The sequence below is a fragment of the Lepisosteus platostomus genome, chromosome 9, assembly GCF_059453375.1.
Source record: "Lepisosteus platostomus isolate fLepPlt1 chromosome 9, fLepPlt1.hap1, whole genome shotgun sequence".
Classification (NCBI taxonomy): Eukaryota; Metazoa; Chordata; class Actinopteri; order Semionotiformes; family Lepisosteidae; genus Lepisosteus; species Lepisosteus platostomus.
The window spans coordinates 59,906,068-59,926,402 of NC_142619.1; the positions used below are offsets into that span (position 1 = coordinate 59,906,068).

Here is a 20,335-nt window from a genome sequence, read left to right on the forward strand (position 1 = left end):
AAGAGCCAACACGTGATAGTTCTCATTTTATTAGATTTATATTCATCAAAATATACACATCCTGTTATTATACAGTCCTTTTAAGCCAAAACATTCATTATATTTGGATAGCATTTCTTGTACATTAAAATATTTACTTTTCACAATAAAAAGATCTTTTTATTTATAAATATCAAGCCGCTGTTGTCAGTTGCTGTACTGTAATGAATGAGGCTGATCAAAGGGAAGATGTGTGATTTTATAGCATATATATATATAGTAATGTTTAACAGGGAGTCATCCGTGTTCCTTGTGTCTATACTAATGTTTCCATTGTTTTCTGCTTCATTGGTTGAATAACTGAAGACTACATTGTTCATACTAAATAGTATTTTAGATGCACGGGGCACAAATCATTTCAATTCTCAAAATGTCTGTTTATAAACTGCTTTACAAAAGCACAGCAGAATTCTTAAGCAGGTGAAAGTAAAAGTAAATGAATGATAGAACTGAATTAGGCTTTTCTTTAGAATTTCACTTAACTTGAAATTCATGGATAGGGTTATTTGTTTCCAAATGTTGTACACATGTTTTATGATGCAATGTTTTACAAGCTATTGTAAAATTTAGGACACTACCTCCTAGTTTCTTCAGAGACATTCAGTTGCCAAAATCATAACACATTTGATTATACAGTACAGAACTTCACCAGTTTCATTTGAGATAAAGCACTAACTGGTTATTTACAGTATGTTATTTGGTCATCAATTAAAAGTATATCTTCTGTAATCTGAGATAAATAATGAAAACCACACAGCATTTAGCAGACTAGCAGAACTTGACAGCATGTACATTTGCAGTAGACAATGACATTTTAGTAATTATCCAATCTGGGTCAGCATACGTAGGCTGATTATCCAATCTGGTGTAATTTAATCAGTTTCATATTGCAAAAATGCATACAATTCAATTATCTTCATCTAGAATACTTAATGCAGTAAGGTAGATGAGATGGTCTCATTGAAATTAATCAGATGACGAATAGTCATTACCTTGCTGATTATGCCGATTATCAGAACTAAGATGATTGCCATTTCCTCTAAAATAATATAACCTAAAAAAAAATGTATCGTCTTCAGTTTGTAAATATAGGTGAAAAGCACAGATAAACACTTATTTCTGAGTGCCACAAAAATCTTCAGGATTTCTGCTCAACCCAGTATTCTCACATACAAGGCCGAAGATCTGCCCGTCACTTGTGTGTGCTGCAGACCCTGCGGCACACAGGAGAGCGCAGTGAGGAATGAGGAAGTGCAGGCAGACTCCTCCAACCACTTCAGTCACAAGACCCACTGTCCTGAACCAGAGGTGCAGCCCTAATGAACTATCCCCCATACTGCCCCACTAGACCCTCAGGGGAGCTCAGAGACATCGAAGACCTCTGTACGGGAAACAGAAAGAAACAGGCGCGCGATATCCACTTCAGAAGAAATGCCTTTCTCTGGAACCGCTCGCCTTTAAGATTCAAGATTTAATTAAAAAAAAACAGCAAACATTACTACAAATTTTACCAGCATGTAAGTTAAAATTCCTTTTTTTATATAAATCTACAGGAAACCAGACAGAAAATACAGCAGGGAGAACACCTTTAGGAAAAAAAGTGTCGTGTCACACTGCGAAGTAGTGTGGATGTTGCGCAGTGTTACTAATCATCGTTGCAGAAGTCCAGGTTTCTTAACAAAGACTAACTTAATGATGAACTTTGTTTTGATAACCTGCATCTGTCATTTAAAAATTTTCTACCTATTGTTAGAACAGTACTCTGATTCCAGTCTTGACATTATCATGAACACACCTGGTGCTATACCCCGTGGTATGATACATTTGGATACATTTCACTTCAGGAAATAAGTAAGTGGCATTTATAGAATTACAAATGACTTACCCTTAGTCATCTGTAACACCATAAAATAGTTAATATATTAACTGATACGTTCTCTCACATGGCCAGAAACATTTACATACAGGGTAAAATTCAACAACAACAAATACTTTGTTCTTTCACCGCTCTGCAGCTGCAGCTAAAGGATTCATGCATCTCTCTGTACAATAGTAGTTAAAAAAAGGTAAAAGGAGCACATCATTTTGTCCGTTCACGATGCAATTCGTAACCAAGACCAAGCGTTCACGTCCACAGTTAGCTAGGAAAGGTAAAAAGCAGAGGCTCAGGGGCTGCGCCCAGCGTGACACCTTCCTGATCCCGTCGCCCGTGGGGAGCGAGTGCGTTCGCCGCCGGTCCTCGGCCCCCTAGCTCTTCCTCTGGCTCAGGTCCGTGCTCGTCACCAGGCCGGACAGCGAGGTGCTCTCGGACGTGTCGTCTTTCTTCAGCGTTAAGAAAGCCTCGCGGCTGATATTGAGCAGCTCCCTCAGCCCTTTGTTCTCGAGCTGAAAATATGAATTTTGAGTGAAAACCCAGAACAGTACCGTCAGCGCAGCTGGGCATTTATATCTTAGAGTCGGCAGATCAAGGAAAAGAGATGAAAATTAATGAATTAGGGCAAGCAAGTGCAAGGGCAGGCAAGCAAGACTATCAAAGCTGATGTTGTATAGCTAGAAGCAGACTTTTGCATTCTGGTTATGAACAGAAATCACAATAAAAAAAATCAATATTCATTCAGTAACTGTGCCTTAACTCCTGTGTTTTTGTGGAATAATAAAATTTACATCAGGTTAGGATTTTGAAAAAAGCATTTTCCGTTTCACAGTAGCTTTCAAAATATGTGAAAATCTACATAAATATAATTATATTTATACAGTCTTTTATACAGTCATGTTTAAAAGAAATAAAACAGCAAGTCTCTGAATTCACTCTTGCGGTAAGATTGTGATGTAGTATCTGGTATGATAAAATAAAGCTCTGCATTTTGATTAATGAATTAATTTCGTATGTGGGCTGAGACCAAACATTTATTGCAATTTATATAACAATGAGACCTGACACCTGGGCTTGGGTTCAACAGAAATTTTCTACAGGTCTGGCCAGCAAGACCCTAATTCCTATATTCACTATAGCTGCTCAAGAGTTACTTTACTCATTTATTAAATTATGCGTGATTTCAGTTTTTAAGTACATACAGTATTAACTTGTTCTCATTCACAAAATGTAACCTAAATCTCTCAGGATTAACAGATCAGCACTCCTGACAGCGGGGAGTCCTACAGTAATCTGCCTTTCAAAAAACTTTACTTCTTCTTTGCCGTCTCTCATCAAAATGGTCTAACCCCCTATTAGGAGCTGAAGAATGGGACTCCTTTTTAAGGAAAGGTGAATACACCAACACCCAAGTAGCCACTCCAGATTTCTCAATATGAGGTTAGGCTCTTACTTTATAGACACATTTCCTTGTAAAGCATAGACCAACAGTCTAAGTGAATATTATGCCTGAAAATTATGGCGTTATATTTAGTACAGTGCCTGATTCTGTGGCCTTCTGACAGATTATTTCATGTACACAAACAGAATGAGATAAATATACTGTTTAAAGATCATAAGAGACAAAGTTCATGTTTTCATAATCTGCTTTATGCACACTTTAAAGATTAAATACAAGTTAAACAGAAGTTCGAGTTAGTGCTGCTTCTATTCGCGCTTTTTTGCCACTATGCTTTATTGTCATTATTTCCTGTACATCTTTATTAGCGCAGAGTGCCGGTCTGCGAGTGATGTGAATACAGGTCAGGAGGAAGCACCTACAGCAGACCCAGCACAGGCAGGAGCTGTACATCCTGCTACTACTATTTGTGTCCTAAAGGCAAGAAGTAACGAAAAACCGTGCGCAAGCCATCAGTCAACAGGAGAGCAGTGAAGAACAATGATCCTGCTATCATTTGCGACAAGAAGATGTGCAGAGGCAGAGAGCGCACTGGTTAATCTCTGCAACCTCCCACTGAATCCAGATTTTCTGCATTTCTGTAGTGGTTCATTTAAAAACACACTCCTTTGTGCATTGTGTACATCACAGTGTATTGAATACCCCAATAAACAACATGTGTTGTTAACAGTGCAGATCAGCTCCTGCTGATAAATGTGGTTTTGGAGAGACTCTGAACTGCTGCTCACACTGGTAGTGTGACCAGTACATACTCTCCCCAGCACTGAGCACAGTTAAATAAATAACCACAAAAACGACCCCTCATTTAAACAAGCGACTGCAATCCTTTAGAGGACGATGTGGGCATTTCATTTTGCTGTCCACTTTTGTTAATAATACGGGCAGAGTTTGCATGCAAGAAATAACTCAAAATTCAAAAAAGAGAACTTTCAGGGATTGACTTGAACTCTTCAAGGTTTATGATAACTACAAAAACACAATCTGTGTTGCAAGATAAATCCTCAGCAAGAGGAATAACACTGGGGAACCGGCAAAGAATGTTAATGATAAGCACTACATTGTACAATTAAAGATTTTCAAAAATCCATATAGAAACGTTTCAGGAGAGAGTACAGCTGGGGGGATATAGATCACAAACAACTCCACTGCTTGTAAAACGAAATCTGTATTTCATATCGCACAGTCAAAGAAATACAATGAGGCCAGCGGAGCAGTCAAACATGGATCAATGGCTTTGGACAGGGAAGAGCTGCAGCTGCTTCTTCAGGCACTGAACACTCACTTCAAGTTGTCTGATCCGTTCCTCCTCTTCACAGACCCGGTCTTCGTCAAGTTCAATGGCCTTTTTCATCACTGTCGCCATCTCACTGATCTTGTCAATATGAGCTTGCATTTCCTGCAAAGACAGATCTGCCTGATGACACAATTCAGAACGCCACTGGTTACACAAACGAATATCATGATCAATAAAGCAACTATTTCTGAACTACTGTATTACTTCGGAGCACCAAAAAAGAAACTGCTATCACAAGCATATGCAAGAAAGCAGCACTAAAACACACCTGTGCAGAAAGAGAGCAGAGAATAAAATGGAGTAATTGCAAGGGGATTATTAATCCAGTGTACATACAATAGAATACAATGTATTTTTCCAGTGACACCTGAAGAAAGCACCACAGCTACGTACATGAATGTCATCCAGCATGACATCATACAGTATATACTACTTCCAAAACCCCCATCGGTCTCAATGGATGTTACCAAGTCACAAAAACAACCTTTAAGCACTCCAGGTGCCAGCGGGTTTAAGGATCATTTTCTATACAGTGTTTGACTGCAGGCATCCGGGGCAGCACGGTGGTCAGGTACTTGATTATTCCAGTAAAAAAGCCATCAGTAAAAGTGAATGCCAAGGGTAATGCCTAACAAATGGTTTAAGAAGAAGGTTTAAGAAGCCCACACAAAGTTAAAAGTCCTTTAAATCTAACAGTGAATCTGATACTCACGTTGGAATGCTGCTCTTTCAGCTTTGTGATTATGACAGGGTCGTCTTTTTTGCTGGCCATTAACAACCTGAAGACCTGCTCCCTGTATTTGCTCATGATGAGCTCCAGAGCTGACTGGTGCTCCTCCAAAGAAGTGCGCAGTTCTGTGAAAAAGAACAGACACAGATTTGCAAAGGTACAAAAATGGCTCATACCGACAAGCAGTCTTTTACAATGTACACACTTACTGTTCAGTTCTTCTGATGTAGGCCAGGGGGAGGAAATAATCACTAAGCTGACTACTTTGAGTAACTCAGTAAAAGGAATCTGCTAAAGGTACAATCGCAATTTACAATACATCTTTCAGACAATGCTTAATCTTCCCAACTCTTTGCCAACTACTGTTGTTTTCTTGCTAATATTAACAAGAGGTGTGACCCAAGACAACGCCTTTACTTTCACTGGAAGATCATTTTTGTGAACTGAGGACTTCTATCATAGGAGTAAATGGACATTTTTAAGGAATGGACAGGTGGAAAAAATAATGGGATTTCACTTAATCTTAAACTACCCAAAATTGAAGAACTTAACACATCTGAACAATTGAAAGGGTTTGTGTAGCTGCAAAGAAACAAGTAAAAAAGAAGAAACTTTTTGGCTATTGAGCCTTCTTCAGGTGTGAGGGAGAAAGAGGGAGGACGTAGGGATATAAAGCACAGGAGAACAACGGCAGGTGAGAAAGTGTCCGAAACGCTCAGCAGCTGAAGCCTTGTGCTCTTTCTTTCTGCTGAGCAGCGTGGAATCAGCCTTCACTCGGGTCTGAATGGTGCTGACTGCAGCCACACATTCAAATGGAGAGGAAAGAAAAGAGATGAAAAGGTGTGGTTCTCTAAGATACGAATGATTATTCTGCTGATGTGTTTCGTCTCGTGGCACGCGAGTCTCACCTTTGTTCTCCTGCTGCAGGTCTCTGATCTGGCGGTTCTCCTGTTGAATGCCCATGACCAGGGTTGACCGAGGCCGGTGTCTTGCCACCTCGTTCAGCTCTTGGATCTCCTCCTGGTACTGAGGGCAAATCAAAGGTGCATCTCAAAAAGCCCTCTCCAGATTTCATCAACATGAATACGCTTTCGTGCACCGAGATGTGGAAATGTATTTAAAGCAGAGAACAGGAGATCTGTCTTTGCCAAAGGGTAGTGGGAGTCTGAAACAAGCCACCCAGCCACGTTGTTGAAGCTGATACTCTGGTTTCTTTCTAGAAACAGCTGGATGAGATCTTGAGGTCAATTCACTACTAACTGTCAGGTGCGCTAGTTGGGCTAAATGGCCTATTCTCACTTGTGGTTGCTCTTTTGCACTAGTAGGCACCTTGTGTTGTTGCAACCAAGTGATCGAAATCTCTCATCTATTTCTTTGGCATGCATTTCACAAGCACAAAGCTCCTTAACTTCAGACAGTGGTCTGAGAACAGAAATCCACCCCCTTGATCTTCAGTGATTCACTGTTGCTTCCCGACTTCTGACACAAAATGCATACAGCTGTTTGCCAAAAGGCAGCGTTACCTGTTTCATTGCTTCAACTCGCTTGTTTAGGGAGGTTGTCTGCTCAATCAGCACCTCGGCAGCACTGTCATGGTCTCTCAGCCTGTCCACAAGGGCTTTAGCGTCAGCCAGAACTCTGTCTATCGTACAGCTCATTTCTGCAAAACATGGGGACAAAAGCCATTTGACAACCGTGAAGAGAATACACCCCACAGCAGGTCGAGTGAAGAGCATCCCAGCGATCAGAGGGGGCATGCTCCGAACGCATGATTCCACTGTAAGAAGGAGGAAATCACAACACCGCTCTGAAATAATTCATAGCATAGCAAAATAAGATGAGAAAGAATGGATATACACCACCCTAAGAGAATCAGACCCCCCAGCTTCACCTGCAATACCAATCAACTGGAATCAGGGTGATCACAGAAAGAACTGGTCAGTACCTGGATGGGAGACCTCCTGGGAAAAACTAAGGTTGCTGCTGGAAGAGGTGTTAGTGGGGCCAGCAGGAGGCACTCACCTTGCAGTCCATGTGGGTCCTAATGCCCCAGTATAGTGACGGGGACACTGTGCTGTAAACAGGCGCTGTCCTTCGGATGAGACGTAAAACCGAGGTCCTGACTCTCTGTGGTCATTAAAAATCCCAGGGCGTTTCTCGAAAAGAGTAGGGGTGTAACCCCGGCGTCCTGGCCAAATTTCCCATTGGCCCTTACCAATCATGGCCTCCTAATAATCCCCATCTATCAATTGGCTTCATTACTCTGCTCTCCTCCCCACTAATAGCTGATGTGTGGTGAGCGTTCTGGCGCACTATGGCTGCCGTTGCATCATCCAGATGGATGCTGCACACTGGTGGTGGTGGAGGGGAGTCCCCATTACCTGTAAAGCGCTTTGAGTGAAGTGTCCAAAAAAGCGCTATATAAGTGTAAGCAATTATTATTATTATTATTATTAATTATTAACAGACTTTATCGGCCTAATCTGAATTGAGTAGACAGCCTCACCTTTTTTCATGAGAAGGCTGTGGTGTTGTGAATCCTTTTTCTGTTCCATTATTAGAAAGGTCTCTGTAGATGTACAATTTTCAAAACATTGCTGTTGGAGAATTAGGTTTCCAGAGGTATTACAAACTCTGTGCTTCACAAACACATGTTTTAATTCACAGAACAAGGCATCTGCTAGAGCTGCTCAAGAACAACAACAGCAGCTTTGATGAGCTACATGTAGGCTACTCCAGTCACGGGGACCACAGGAGAATCTCCGAATGATCAACTGTAATGTTGAGACATTCTTGGTTTTACTTTAAAGTAAACATTAACTCTTACGCGCTAATAATAATAATAATAATAATAATAATAATAATTGCTTACACTTATATAGTGCTTTTCAGGACACTCAACTCAAAGCGCTTTACAGGTAATGGGGACTCCCCTCCACCACCACCAATGTGCAGCCCCTTCTGGATTATGTATTATTAAATTGTGGGGACTGACACGTAAGAACACACGTCCTAATAGAAGGCACGTTGTTTCTCCGATGCTAGATCGCAGAAAGATTCTCATCCTTCGGTACCATAATCCACTACGGTTTTTATAAGTATTTTAAGGACCATTAAAGCATATCTAAACTATCAGTGGGGCAGAGTTTGGGATTTAAAGAAACACAGAACGCGTACAGTATTCCGGGAACCGTTAAATCGAACCCAACCCCCTGAATCCTGGAATAAGACAAACATACAGCCTGATCTACAGCTCCTACCAATGAGCAAACAAGAAGTTTCCCTTATTCTGACACTTAACCGACGGTTCTGTCCAATGATTTTGTCCGATCACTATCACACGGGCAGCATTCATTCATTTTTTCCCCCAAGGACACGCAACTGCCGACTGTTTTATAAATCATGAAAATCCAGACCAGAGAACCGATTTGACATCCTCAGAAGTTTTTGGCAGTGTTAAGAAAAACAACGAATGTGTCGACGGTCACCCCTGTTGCACTATGTTCATTATGATACATAAAAGCCCATGTTGAAATAAAATATTTTAATTTGCACAATGGTTTACTCTGAAGTGCAATACTCATGACGCGAACTTCCTTATTTCTAAAGTGATTAATACGTAATCTAGTTTAAATTAAGTGTATCACTGACTGCTGCACCGAATATACAGAACTTCCTAATTAATTTTATAAATGTACACATTCAAACATAAATGCCTACATTAATCAACTATATATTAGGCCTATTAACTTTTCTATTTTTACATATAACACAATTTCAAACCTTACCTGAGAACTCCAGCACCTCTTAGTCCGGAATCTTTTTCCTGTTTATGTAAAGCTTTTCCGGTTGATTGGCGCACGCACACCGGATGCGGCACCCAAACAGACGTCTGGGATTTGTAGTTTATCACACTGTCAGGGCTGCGCTTGGTAACACCAGAGCAGAAAAAGTAAACCTCTCTGTGTTTTTTTAAAAAGACATATAATGTGGTTATCGAGGATATTACCTTCAAAATTTTTTAATTAATTTGATTAGTTTCTTTACACGGTGAGGTCTGAAGCTAAAACATTTCACTGACTATACTGTACACTAATCTGTAGGGTTTTCTGTTGTAGTTTTCAGATCCCTGATACATAGCCGTTCTCCCCCATAACAGTCACAAAATAGACTCCAATTAAAAAATAATTACGTTTTATTTGGGTAGTATTGAAGTTGAAACACTATTCCCGATATTTTTAACATTGTATACACTGTACTGTACATACGTAGTTCAAGTAGGGAGCTGCATCAGCAGGGGTAGGCTGCAAAGGAACAAGCCAAGCTTTATTCCTGCTGAAAAGAGCACACCTGAAGAAGGCCAAAACACTGTGTTTCTTTTCTTCTCTTTTAAGCAAGGAATAAACCTTTACTTCTTCATTTTCTGCAAGAGATACAGTTGGTCGCTGGAGGTACAAGATGCCATCTGGGTGATCTGGAATTGTCCTGAGGGGCCTTGAATGAGTGTGGTGGTGGCTGTGTACTTGCAGGTGATACAGCTCTGTTGCAGGGGAATATACCTGGTGTGGATGGCTGCTGAGGGCGGTCAAGGGAGCTGTGAACAAGAAGGTTATGCAGATTAGGTGGTTGGCAATATGAGATGATGTGGCAATCAGAAAAGAGGGCCCCAGTGGAGGGATCATCCTGTAGGATAGGAAAGTTGTTGTTAACGGTCCTGGGGATGGAGAGTGTGTTACGGAGGAAGGGAAGCACCAAAGGAATGCTGTTGTTATGGCAGGAGTTCCTGATCGAGTTGATGGTCCGAGGGCTGTTTTTCGCTCAGGTGAGGACCCTGTCAATAACACGGGTGGGGTATCCTCTGTTGATGAAAAAATATATGTTTCTGTATAAAAGACTTCTGTTTAGCAAAGATTTAGAATCAGATATTGTACAAAATACCTAAAATAAGTAATACAATCCCCAGAGTTGTACGTCATAATCCAGCATACGACAATATTAAATAGTGACTACATATTCAGCTAAACAAACAGCTACTCCATTAATCAAAACCAGAACCTTTTATAGTGAAAGAAACTCTAAAGTCATACAACTAAGAATTCATACAATTATCATTCAGCTAAGAACATGTTCTCTCTTACAATGATGACCTGGCTGGGAAACACACACCACTGTTGCACAGAAGAAAAAAATAACATAGAAATAAAGAGAACAACCGGTAAAAAATAAATTCTAAACATGTGCAAGTGTCAGGCAGAAAAAGTCGAAAATGCTGCATTTAAATTGAATTTGTACTTGCACTGGTACATTTTATTTTACAGTCAATGTTTTATTGTACAATAAGGTACAGAAGTGTCTCCTGGGTATAAACAAATCTCTCTCGGTCCTAATGAGTCTGCACAGAGCACAGAGGTTTCTCGGACCAGGGTTAGCAGGAAGTGATTACACGACAGGTGACAAACGACCAGCACCCAGCTCAACACAAGCACATCCTGTGCTTCTCACCTTTCTCTTCCGATGTGTTATTAGCTCAAGGTTTTAGCATTTATGAAAGCTGGGTGATTTTTAACAAGATGTCACGATTATAGTCCCCCCTCCTTAAGGGTGCTCCAGCCCTTTCACTTTAGATTTAATTCTGTGCACCTGATCCCTTTTCCCAGCCCACCTTAAATGCCAGGCGCTGACGCTCATCCTGGCTCTGCATCTGGTTTCCGCGCCGTGCGAGTCCGGTACCTGGAAGCGTCTGGTCCCGTTCCCTGTCCGCCGGTTCCGACCCGGTTCATGGTTTTAATTCCTAGTTTGGATGGATCACCTGGCTATGGACTTATTCTTGTGTTTTTAGATTCCCTCTATGGATTACTTTTGGATTGTTTGCCTCGGCCACACCTCCCCCGTGCACCAGCGCACTTTGGACCCTGTTTTCGGCCCCGTATTCCTGCATGACGTTTTCCTAGTGTTTCCCCACTTCTTCGGATTGTGTCGTCCGCATAGGGTCCGGAAAGAACTGTTCGTTACACAAGAGGTTTTCTTTTTGGGGGGGGGGGGATTTCTTGTCTTGCAAATGGAAAATTAAAAAAAAAACACAAATAGCCTCAATAAGACCAAAACCTTCATGACCCAATCAAGTAGCTGAGTGTCCCTAAATCCTGATTCTTATTTAATTCCACACCCAATCTCTAAATTATAACTGAATAATCAATAATCTGAATAATCAACTTCATCTTTTAACAATAGTAAAAATGTAATGTAAGACATTGACCCTTTCAACACCTTCTGAAGACAGAGGTAGTACTGTGGGGCTGGGGAATTGCTCACTGACAAAAAGGGTGAGAAAACTAAACGACGTAATTCTAGGCCAATACGTTAACTACGTTTACATGCACGGTAATGGATAAAAATATTGGAACAACTAGATATCCTAAGGAAACAGGATTGTGAGCATAGATTTGAAAAAGATAGGACCTGCTTAACTGACTTGTTAAGATAAACATACATACTGCATGGATTGTTTTTAAGGAAATAGTAGATAACATTATAGAACATTTCCAGCAATGACAGGAAGCTTCAGCTCAGTTCAGTTTATTTGTCAGATGCACAAGTGCAATGAAATGCTTATTTACGTGTATGGTCCCATACAAAGACATTAAAAGAATCACCAAAAATATGAACACAGAACAGCAGCAGCAACAACAAGTTAAATAACATACAGCTTAAAACAAGTCAGACGAGCAGTGTGAGAAAAGAAAAACACCAGTGTGAGCCAGTGGTAGAGGTCAGTAATCTGACAGCTTGTGGGAAGAAACTATCTCTCTGAATCTGGACATTTGTGCCTTTATGCTCCTATAACGCTCACCAGAGGGAAGGGGGGAGAAAAGTGAGAAACCAGGATGACTGGTGTCCTTAACGATACTTCCAGCCTTCCTGAGACAGCGAGTTGTAAAAAAGTATACCATTGTATATGTAAAATATATTGTATATGTATGGTTTACCATATTAATTAGTAAACTTGAATAATTACTAAACTATAATCATATTTGCAGATCATACAAAATCATGAAGATAAGAAAACATTGTAGATGCCGCAAATGAAATTAAAATAAATTTTTAAATAAAATTCACAACTGGCCAAACACCTGTCAGACATGTAATGTAGACAAGTGTAGGGTATTGCATACATGTTACAAACTATAAATACAAAATGGGAAACAATTAGATAGGAAAAGGCAATTAAGGAAAAAGAGTTAATTGTTATTATTGACAGTTGCACCTAAACATGTTGAGAAGCACTAAAAATGTCAAAATGTTGGTACAATAGCTAAATCACCTAATTAAAATTAAGGGAATTTTACAGTATGTTACTAAAAAAATGTACTAACTAGTAAGACGTCTTGAGCATTACTGAGTACAATTTTAGTCACTTTGTTATGGAAAAGACATGCTTTGGAATCCATCCAAAGAAAAGCAACCAGATACAGTCTAGACCTGAAGGGATTGTACTACACTGACAGCTGAAGGAACTGAACTTGTTAGTGTTGAACAAAATGGAGGCAAAAAAAAAAAAGACAGCTAGTCTGATCTCGATGAGATATATCAAACACAAAAGCTGGCTCATCCTAACCCTCTCAGCCGGTAGAGGTGCCAGCCCTCATGCAGACCGAGCCACATGATCGCAAGCTCCAGTGTGGGTGACGTCTGTAACGAACAGTTCTTTCCGGACCCTATGCAGACGACACAACCCGACGAAGTGGGGAAACACTAGGGAAACGTCATGCAGGAATACGGGGCTGAAGACAGGTGGGCTTGTCCAAGGTGCGCTGGTGCATGGGGGAGGTGTGGCCGAGGCGAACAATCCAAAAGAGTAATCCTTAGAGTATCCAAAACACACGAGTAAGTCCAAAACCAGGAGATCCATCAAAACGCGGAATTAAAACACAAAGGCCGGACCGGAACCGGCGGACAGGGAACAGGAACGGGAACAGATTAAAACCTTAACGGGACCAGGCGCTTCCAGGTCCCGGACTCGCACGATACGGAAATCAGATGCAGAGACCGGATGAGCATCAGCGCCTGGCTTTTAAGGTGGGCTGGGAATAGTAATCAGGTGCACAGAATAAAGTCTTAAGTGAAAGGGCTGGAGCGCCCTTAAGGAGGGGGGACTATAATCGTGACAACGTCGCCAGGTGGCTGAGTGCTGCCGAGGGTGGGGTGGGGTTAGTAAAACAGAGCTCTCTTGGCTCTCAGTGGCACAGCGCCCCCTGCTGCAAGCCCGTGGCACTCGCAGGCGAGGGACGCTTCTCCCCTCCAGTCAGTGCTGCTCCTGCAGGGTTGTGGGCGGGAGGAGAATGTCTACTTCCTCACTCTTTCCTGTGTGCGGTCACAGGGTCTGTACCCGCAGGCTGAGAAGTGAAAGCACACAGCGAGCTATTCCAGATCAGATGGGTATAACAAAAATAATTGGTGAATCGAAAGTTATCAAGAAAATTGGAGAAAGTATTGTAGCGCCCTCGCCTGGCGGTGAGGAGGAAGTGCACCCAGTTGCCGAGGGTATCGTAGCACCGGCTGGGAGTTGTAGCCGGGGAGAGTCCGGGAGTCCGTAAGATGACCAGCTACTGACCCTGCTATGCAAATAGACCTGTGTTAGCCGAAGTGTTCTCTGAAGCTTAGTGTTCCAGAAGTGAAGTGTGTAGAGTCTGTTAAGCCAAAAAAGATCACTTTACACAAACACTCCTCCTCAAACACATCGAATTCTCGGGTGTTGTTATTCCTCGTGAAATAAGAAATTGTAGAGTGCAGCAAGAAACCTCTATGAGTTGTCAATACTTATTAAAAATAGCGAAAATGTTTAGATCTGTATGTTGGAATGATCATCAAAAATTAATTATTTTCTTTTTGCGGTAAACAAATGCAAGTGAACTGTAATCTTTTAAGAAATAGATGGTAATATACGGAAGTAGTGGAACAAGGAGCGGTGGCTCTGTGGTTAAGGATCTGCGCCTGTGACTGGAAGGTTGCTGGTTCAAATCCCACGGCTGGCAGAGGAATCCTACTCTGTTGGGCCCCTGAGCAAGGCCCTTAACCCCAACTGCTCCAGGGGTGCCGTACAATGGCAGACCCTGCACTCTGACCCCAGGCTTCTCTCCCTGTCTGTGTCTCCATGGAGAAAAGCTGGGGTATGTGAAAAGATGAATTCCTAATGCAAGAAATTGTATAGGGCTAATAAAGAAATAAATAATAATAAAGGTTGCTGAAAAATAATAATAATGAAATGCTGAAAAGAAACACAATGTTTCTGCTGTTGAGCCTCACACCTGAGGAAGGCTCCACAGCTGAAACATTGTTTCTTTTCTTCTCTTTTCAGCAGGGAATAAACCTTTACCTGTTCCTTTGCAGCCTACACATGCTGATGCAGCTCCCTACTTGAACTGCTATGTAAATAGTGGGCAGGACATAGGCACCATGGTTAACATTCCTGCCTCATAGTGCTGGGACCGTGGGTTCAATTCCTGTGGAGATATCTACGTGGAGTTTGCATGTTGAGATTTTTCGAGGTGCTCCAGTTTCATGCATGGCTGTGTTTGTGTCTGTGTGTGCCCTGTGATGGATTGGCGTCTCATCCGGGGTGTATCCTGCCTGTCACGGACGTCCAAAGGGACTAACCGTGGAGAGCAGGAGAGCGGAAAAAGACCCATATGCGTAGCGGCGGAATGGGAAAAAGGCCCGGGCTCGTTAGTGCAAAGAGTTCTGGAGTGCCATATAGAAACCTATGCCCTCAGGTAGTGGACGTGGGGCGACCTGGTGCTAGGCGGGTCTCAGGACTTCCGAACGTCAGTGCTGAGCGAGGGCAGAGTGCAAGACCTGGAAATATATAGCCCAAGGGAAAGAGAGGGACCGGAAGGCCAGCCAGGCAGGAAACTAGGGACAGGACAGAGTAGGAGCGCCCTCTGGCTGCCGAGGGCATGACACTGCCTCGCACCTGTTGCTTGCTGGAATAAGCTCTGGCTCCCCTGCAACCCTGAATTGGAAGACGCAATTAGTAAATGGAGTAAATTCCAGATTTACTAAACATAAAATTGAAGTGTTGTTTTATATGTGGTTTTTGATTCAAGAGAGACGTGAAATTGAAAAATAAATCTACAAAGTGATATTTTTTGGTGAGTTTACCCAGGTGACACCCCCTACACGCCAACTAAATAATAATATTGCAGTGTTGTGTGCTATAGGACTTTTGTATATAAGAAACACAATACAATCATACAAATTACAATTGTGTCTTTGTACACATTCCTCAAAAGCAGAGCCAATTGCACGAGCCTGTGCTAATTCTTTCACCAGGTCCGCAAAGTACACTTAAATTAAATCTACTGTTCTTTATGAACTATTAAAGTCTCATTGTGCATCTTAGTTTTCCAGACACAAATTTAGAAGATGCACTGTGATCGGAAACCCCTTTTTGTTGCTAGGCTACCAAGATCCATTAACATTTACTTTAATTTGCATGCCCTATTAAATAGATACCAAATCATTATTTTTCAAGGCACTTCATTAATTCTAAGGGTTATTAATAGAACTATTTATAGACTCTACTTAGAGACATAACAGTTCTTTATAATTTATCTGCCAGTACTGTACAGCTGTAGTCAGTATACAGTAGATCAGTTTAGCTAAAGTTCTAAGCCAAACCACAATACTGAACTATAAACATGTTGGAACAAGAAAAGGTTTATTCCATGCTGAAAAGAGAAGAAAGGAAACACAATGTTCACACCCAAAGAAGGCTCCACCGCTGTTTCCTTTCTTTTCTTTTTAGAAGGAATAAACCTTTACCTGTTCCTTTGCAGCCTTCCCATGCTGACGCAGCTCCCTTCTTGAACTAATCATATCAGCCTGGCGCTGTGTGGTTTTAGGTACGGCGAAAGAGCGTCTCCTTACAAGCACACTGATTGAAGTTACAGGAAACTAACTAAGGCAGTGTTCTGTTTATTGCTAGAATTACAAAATGTAGCGATAATATCGCGAAAGCTGGAAACGGTGCTCATTGATATGGCAAACGTTTCTTTTTCGAATAAATGGCTATGGCGCGCATTACATTGATCAAAATAACCGGTCATGTCGTTCTAACTCTATGTGATGTAACAGTATAGGTCAAAAACACTGCGTTAAAAACTAATAATTCTTACGAATTATGAAGCCATCATTGACGAAACTCTACAACAAAGTACCTAAGTGCATCAACGCATTTTAAAAACGCCCAGCTTGTTTCACGGTGCGCACTTCTGGGTGCTAACATAACGCAATCAACTCCTACCCTTTTCTTTGGCCACATACTGTCTGTAGCGATTTACAGCACCTAAAACCTCCAGGTTATTTTCTTCTCCCAGTGCCAGCGAACTGTTGCAGATCACAGCAGAATGAGCGCTTTACCTCCGGCCGATATTCCTTCCCTCCCCAGCTGCTGCAGAATCGCTGCCCCCGGTCTGAGCTGCGAGAACAGTGAACAACTCGCATCATCGTGCTCCAGCGTCCCTCTCCCAGAGCGCCCTGTCGCTTTCCTGAAACACAGCCCTCCGCCCTCCACATGAAAACGGTGGGCATCAAAACGAGAGCGGGAATTTTCCTAAGAGGACGAGACACCCATGAACTCATCATTTCCTTTGTTCTAATCTAGTGCATTTGATATTTTCCCAATGTGTTAATTCCTGTCTAAATTCCACTCTGACGTCTCCCTGAATTCAACTGTTGTGAGTCGCCCAGGTGGGCTGTGATGAATAAGGATGCCTCCTATAAATACAAATTCTTTGAGACCCTTTGGGATGGAAAAGTGTTTTTCATGCCATGCTCAAGCCACTCGATTCTCAGGTGCAGTTGTGGTCCTGATACAGGCACTGCAGTCTGACAGCGCCGGCCTCCTGCAGGATTCTGGCGTGAATGTACGGTATATAGTGTAGCAAATCCCTCCCCAGTTCATCCCTCACCGCATGGGCTCAAACCCGGGTCTCTGGCATCACTCAACAGGGGTCTTGCCAGCTAATAAAGAAGACCTTCCTCAGACCAGGCGGCCAGCACCCCTGTTATGCGCAGGGGTGTATTCGTTACAGTAGTAAGAGAAGGAGGTGGTACAGTAAGTAGAGAACAGAATACAGAATCTTTCGGGAATCCTGTGTGATTCAGGAACGTTTGGTCTATGAAACCAGGAGGTTCCTGAAGGACCCTTCTACAAACTGAAATAGAGAATTCTGTATAACTCAAAACTAATTGAAACTGCTTAGCTGAATATAACAACAGCAACAGGACCAAAGCTTGCTCTTTCCCAGGCGTTACAGACAGATTGTAGATTTGAGTTTGAAATCACTGCAATGTGATGTCTATCATGACGAAGCCTTTGCGATCAGCCTGTAGTCTCGGTGGCTTTTGTGGAACATCTTAGGCAAATGGAAGCCAACAGAGTTCCCTGCCAACTTCCACAGTGAGGAAGTCAGACAGATAATAATAATAAACTTTATTTTATATTATGCCTTTAAAGGTGGCTTCTCAAAACACCTTACAGAATGACAACAACAATAAAAAATACACAAGATATGCACAATGAGAGGAGACAGTAGATGGGGGTACTGAATACAGAAGGACCAGAGAGGTAAAGAATAGAACCAGTTAAGTACATTAAAGGCTCTTCTAAAGAAGAAGGTTTTGAGTCTGGATTCGAAGGAGTTTAGAGAAGGTGACTCTGATATCCTTGGGGAGAGAGTTCCAGAGCTCTGGGGCATAACAGGAGAAGCCCTGTCACCCACAGAGTGTAGACGGGCTTGGGGGACAGTTAGGAGACCAAAATTAGAAGAGCGAAGGTTGCGAGGTGGGGAGTAGGGCGATAGTAGCTCAGACAGGTACTGAGGTGCCAAGCCATGCAAAGCTTTATAAGATAAGATCACTTTATTGCCCATATACAATTTCTTGTATCGGGAATTTGTCTTTTCACATACCCCAGCTTGCTCTCCATGAGACACACAGGGGGGGAGAGAGAAGCTGGGGTTCAGAGTGCAGGGTCGGCCATTTATACAGCACCCCTGGAGCAGTTGGGGTTAAGGGCCTTGCTCAGGGGCCCAACGGAGTAGGATTCCTCTGCCAGCTGTGGGATACGAACCGGCAACCTTCCAGTCACAGGTGCAGATCCTGAGCCACAGAGCCACAGCTCCGCCCCGTGTGAAGGCCTTATTGCACAGGTGCTTTAATAGAGGTAAACAGTAACAAGGTCACTATCTAGAGTAACTGATACTCCAACCACAGTCCTATGCAGGGGCACCCCCTTATACAGACATCTGGTTGGGGGGGGACCGGTGAAATTTGACCTGAGAGGTCCTTCCTGGAAGGAGCTGGATGCTGAAACGTTTACTGTGGGCTCCCGGCACGTAGCGGTCTTGAGGATGAGGAAAGGAGGGTGGCAGAGTGACGCTCTGTATGTTCTCCCCACTCTAGCTTTACACAATCCTGGCCTCCCTAAATTTCACCCTTAATTAGTTTGAGTAATGAAATCCATTGCAATAGGAAATGAAGAAAAATTATTGCTTCTTAATTTTCCTGCGGCAGTATTACCACCGTGTAGCCTGGACTTGTGAGATCTCAGAAGCTAAGGCTGGGCCGGTTCAGTACTGGGGATGGAGATCTCCAAGGCAAGGCAGGCTGCTGCTGTGAGTGTGGGTGGTGGGCCAGTAGGCGGCGCTCTTCCCAGTGGAGTTTTCCAAACCAATGCCTCAGTATGATGCGCAGACACTGTGCTGTAGGAGGCAGTCCTGACTATTTTGTCATTAAAGATCACGCGGAGCTTTTGGAAGAGGAAGCGTGTTTATTCTGGTGTTCTGGTTCATTTGTACAATCTGGATTAACTCCAGTTCCCATGGAATCATGTGGAGAGGCTGTTTCCCACTCCTGCATCTAACCTACTGTGTGATGAAGCTGCTGGGCGTCTGCTCCTATATGTGAAATGCTCTGCAATGCTTTGATGAAATGTGCTATATTAATGCATTCTACCACCACAGGGTAAAAAACAAAATGCAAACTCCCCAAATGTTCCTGAACAGTATACACAGATTCAGACTGTTATGGCACTTAATGCCGTAAGCATCATAAAATATAAACAAGAAAAACAGAAGATTCCTATCAGAATCACAGCACTCAACCAAAGCATAGGTGTTTGTGCTGACATGTTTAAATAAAGTCATTCAAACGAGGGATATTACATTGACACTGTATAATACACGAGCAAGGCCTCATTGTGGTAACCACGATACACAAAATACATTGCTGCTCTGGAATGCATCCAGAGGAGATCAACCAGATACAGCGTACATACGGTATCCACAGTTCACACAGTTCGCTGGGACAGGTAACATTTAAACCTTTCATTAAAAAAACAACAGTACAGTTCTCAGTCTCAGCATCCTTGTCATCTAACAAGAAAAACTCACTGCGCATAAATTAGGCTATACAAGGAATAATCCTGCAGTGATCCTAAGGATATTCTCCTTATGTAATTAACCACACAGAATGGCAACTGTGGAGCACGAGCCCACAAGGCTCGCCAGGGCTGACCACAGGGACTGCCTGTATATAATAATAATAATAATAATAATAATAATAATAATAATAATAATAATAATAATAATAATTGCTTACACTTATATAGCGCTTTTCTGGACACTCCACTCAAAGCGCTTTACAGGTAATGGGGACTCCCCTCCACCACCACCAGTGTGCAGCCCCACCTGGATGATGCGACAGCAGCCGTAGTGCGCCAGAACGCTCACCACACATCAGGTATCAGTGGGGAGGAGAGCAGAGTAAATGAAGCCAATTCATAGATGGGGATTATTAGGAGGCCATGATTGGTAAGGGCCAATGGGAAATTTGGCCAGGTTACACCCCTACTCTTTTCGAGAAACGCCCTGGGATTTT

The 20,335-nt window shown here is 42.4% G+C and overlaps 1 protein-coding gene across 2 annotated transcripts; it reads right to left on the reverse strand.

Annotated features, from left to right (window-relative positions):
* Nucleotides 1–13: 13 nt before the first annotated feature.
* fgfr1op2 (FGFR1 oncogene partner 2) lies at nucleotides 14–9,331 on the reverse strand. 2 transcript variants are annotated; one of them, XM_088645916.1, is made up of 6 exons: nucleotides 9,184–9,331; nucleotides 6,919–7,055; nucleotides 6,304–6,421; nucleotides 5,378–5,520; nucleotides 4,654–4,767; nucleotides 14–2,424 (listed from the first exon to the last, which is right to left on the reverse strand). In XM_088645916.1, the coding sequence occupies exons 2-6, from the start codon at nucleotides 7,051–7,053 to the stop codon at nucleotides 2,287–2,289; spliced, it is 648 nt and encodes a 215-aa protein (XP_088502042.1). In that variant the 5' UTR covers nucleotides 7,054–7,055; nucleotides 9,184–9,331; the 3' UTR covers nucleotides 14–2,286. The 2 variants fall into 2 exon arrangements, with proteins under 2 accessions (XP_088502042.1, XP_088502040.1); XM_088645914.1 differs by lacking the exon at nucleotides 9,184–9,331 and adding an exon at nucleotides 7,902–7,965.
* Between the last annotated feature and the right edge of the window lie 11,004 nt (nucleotides 9,332–20,335).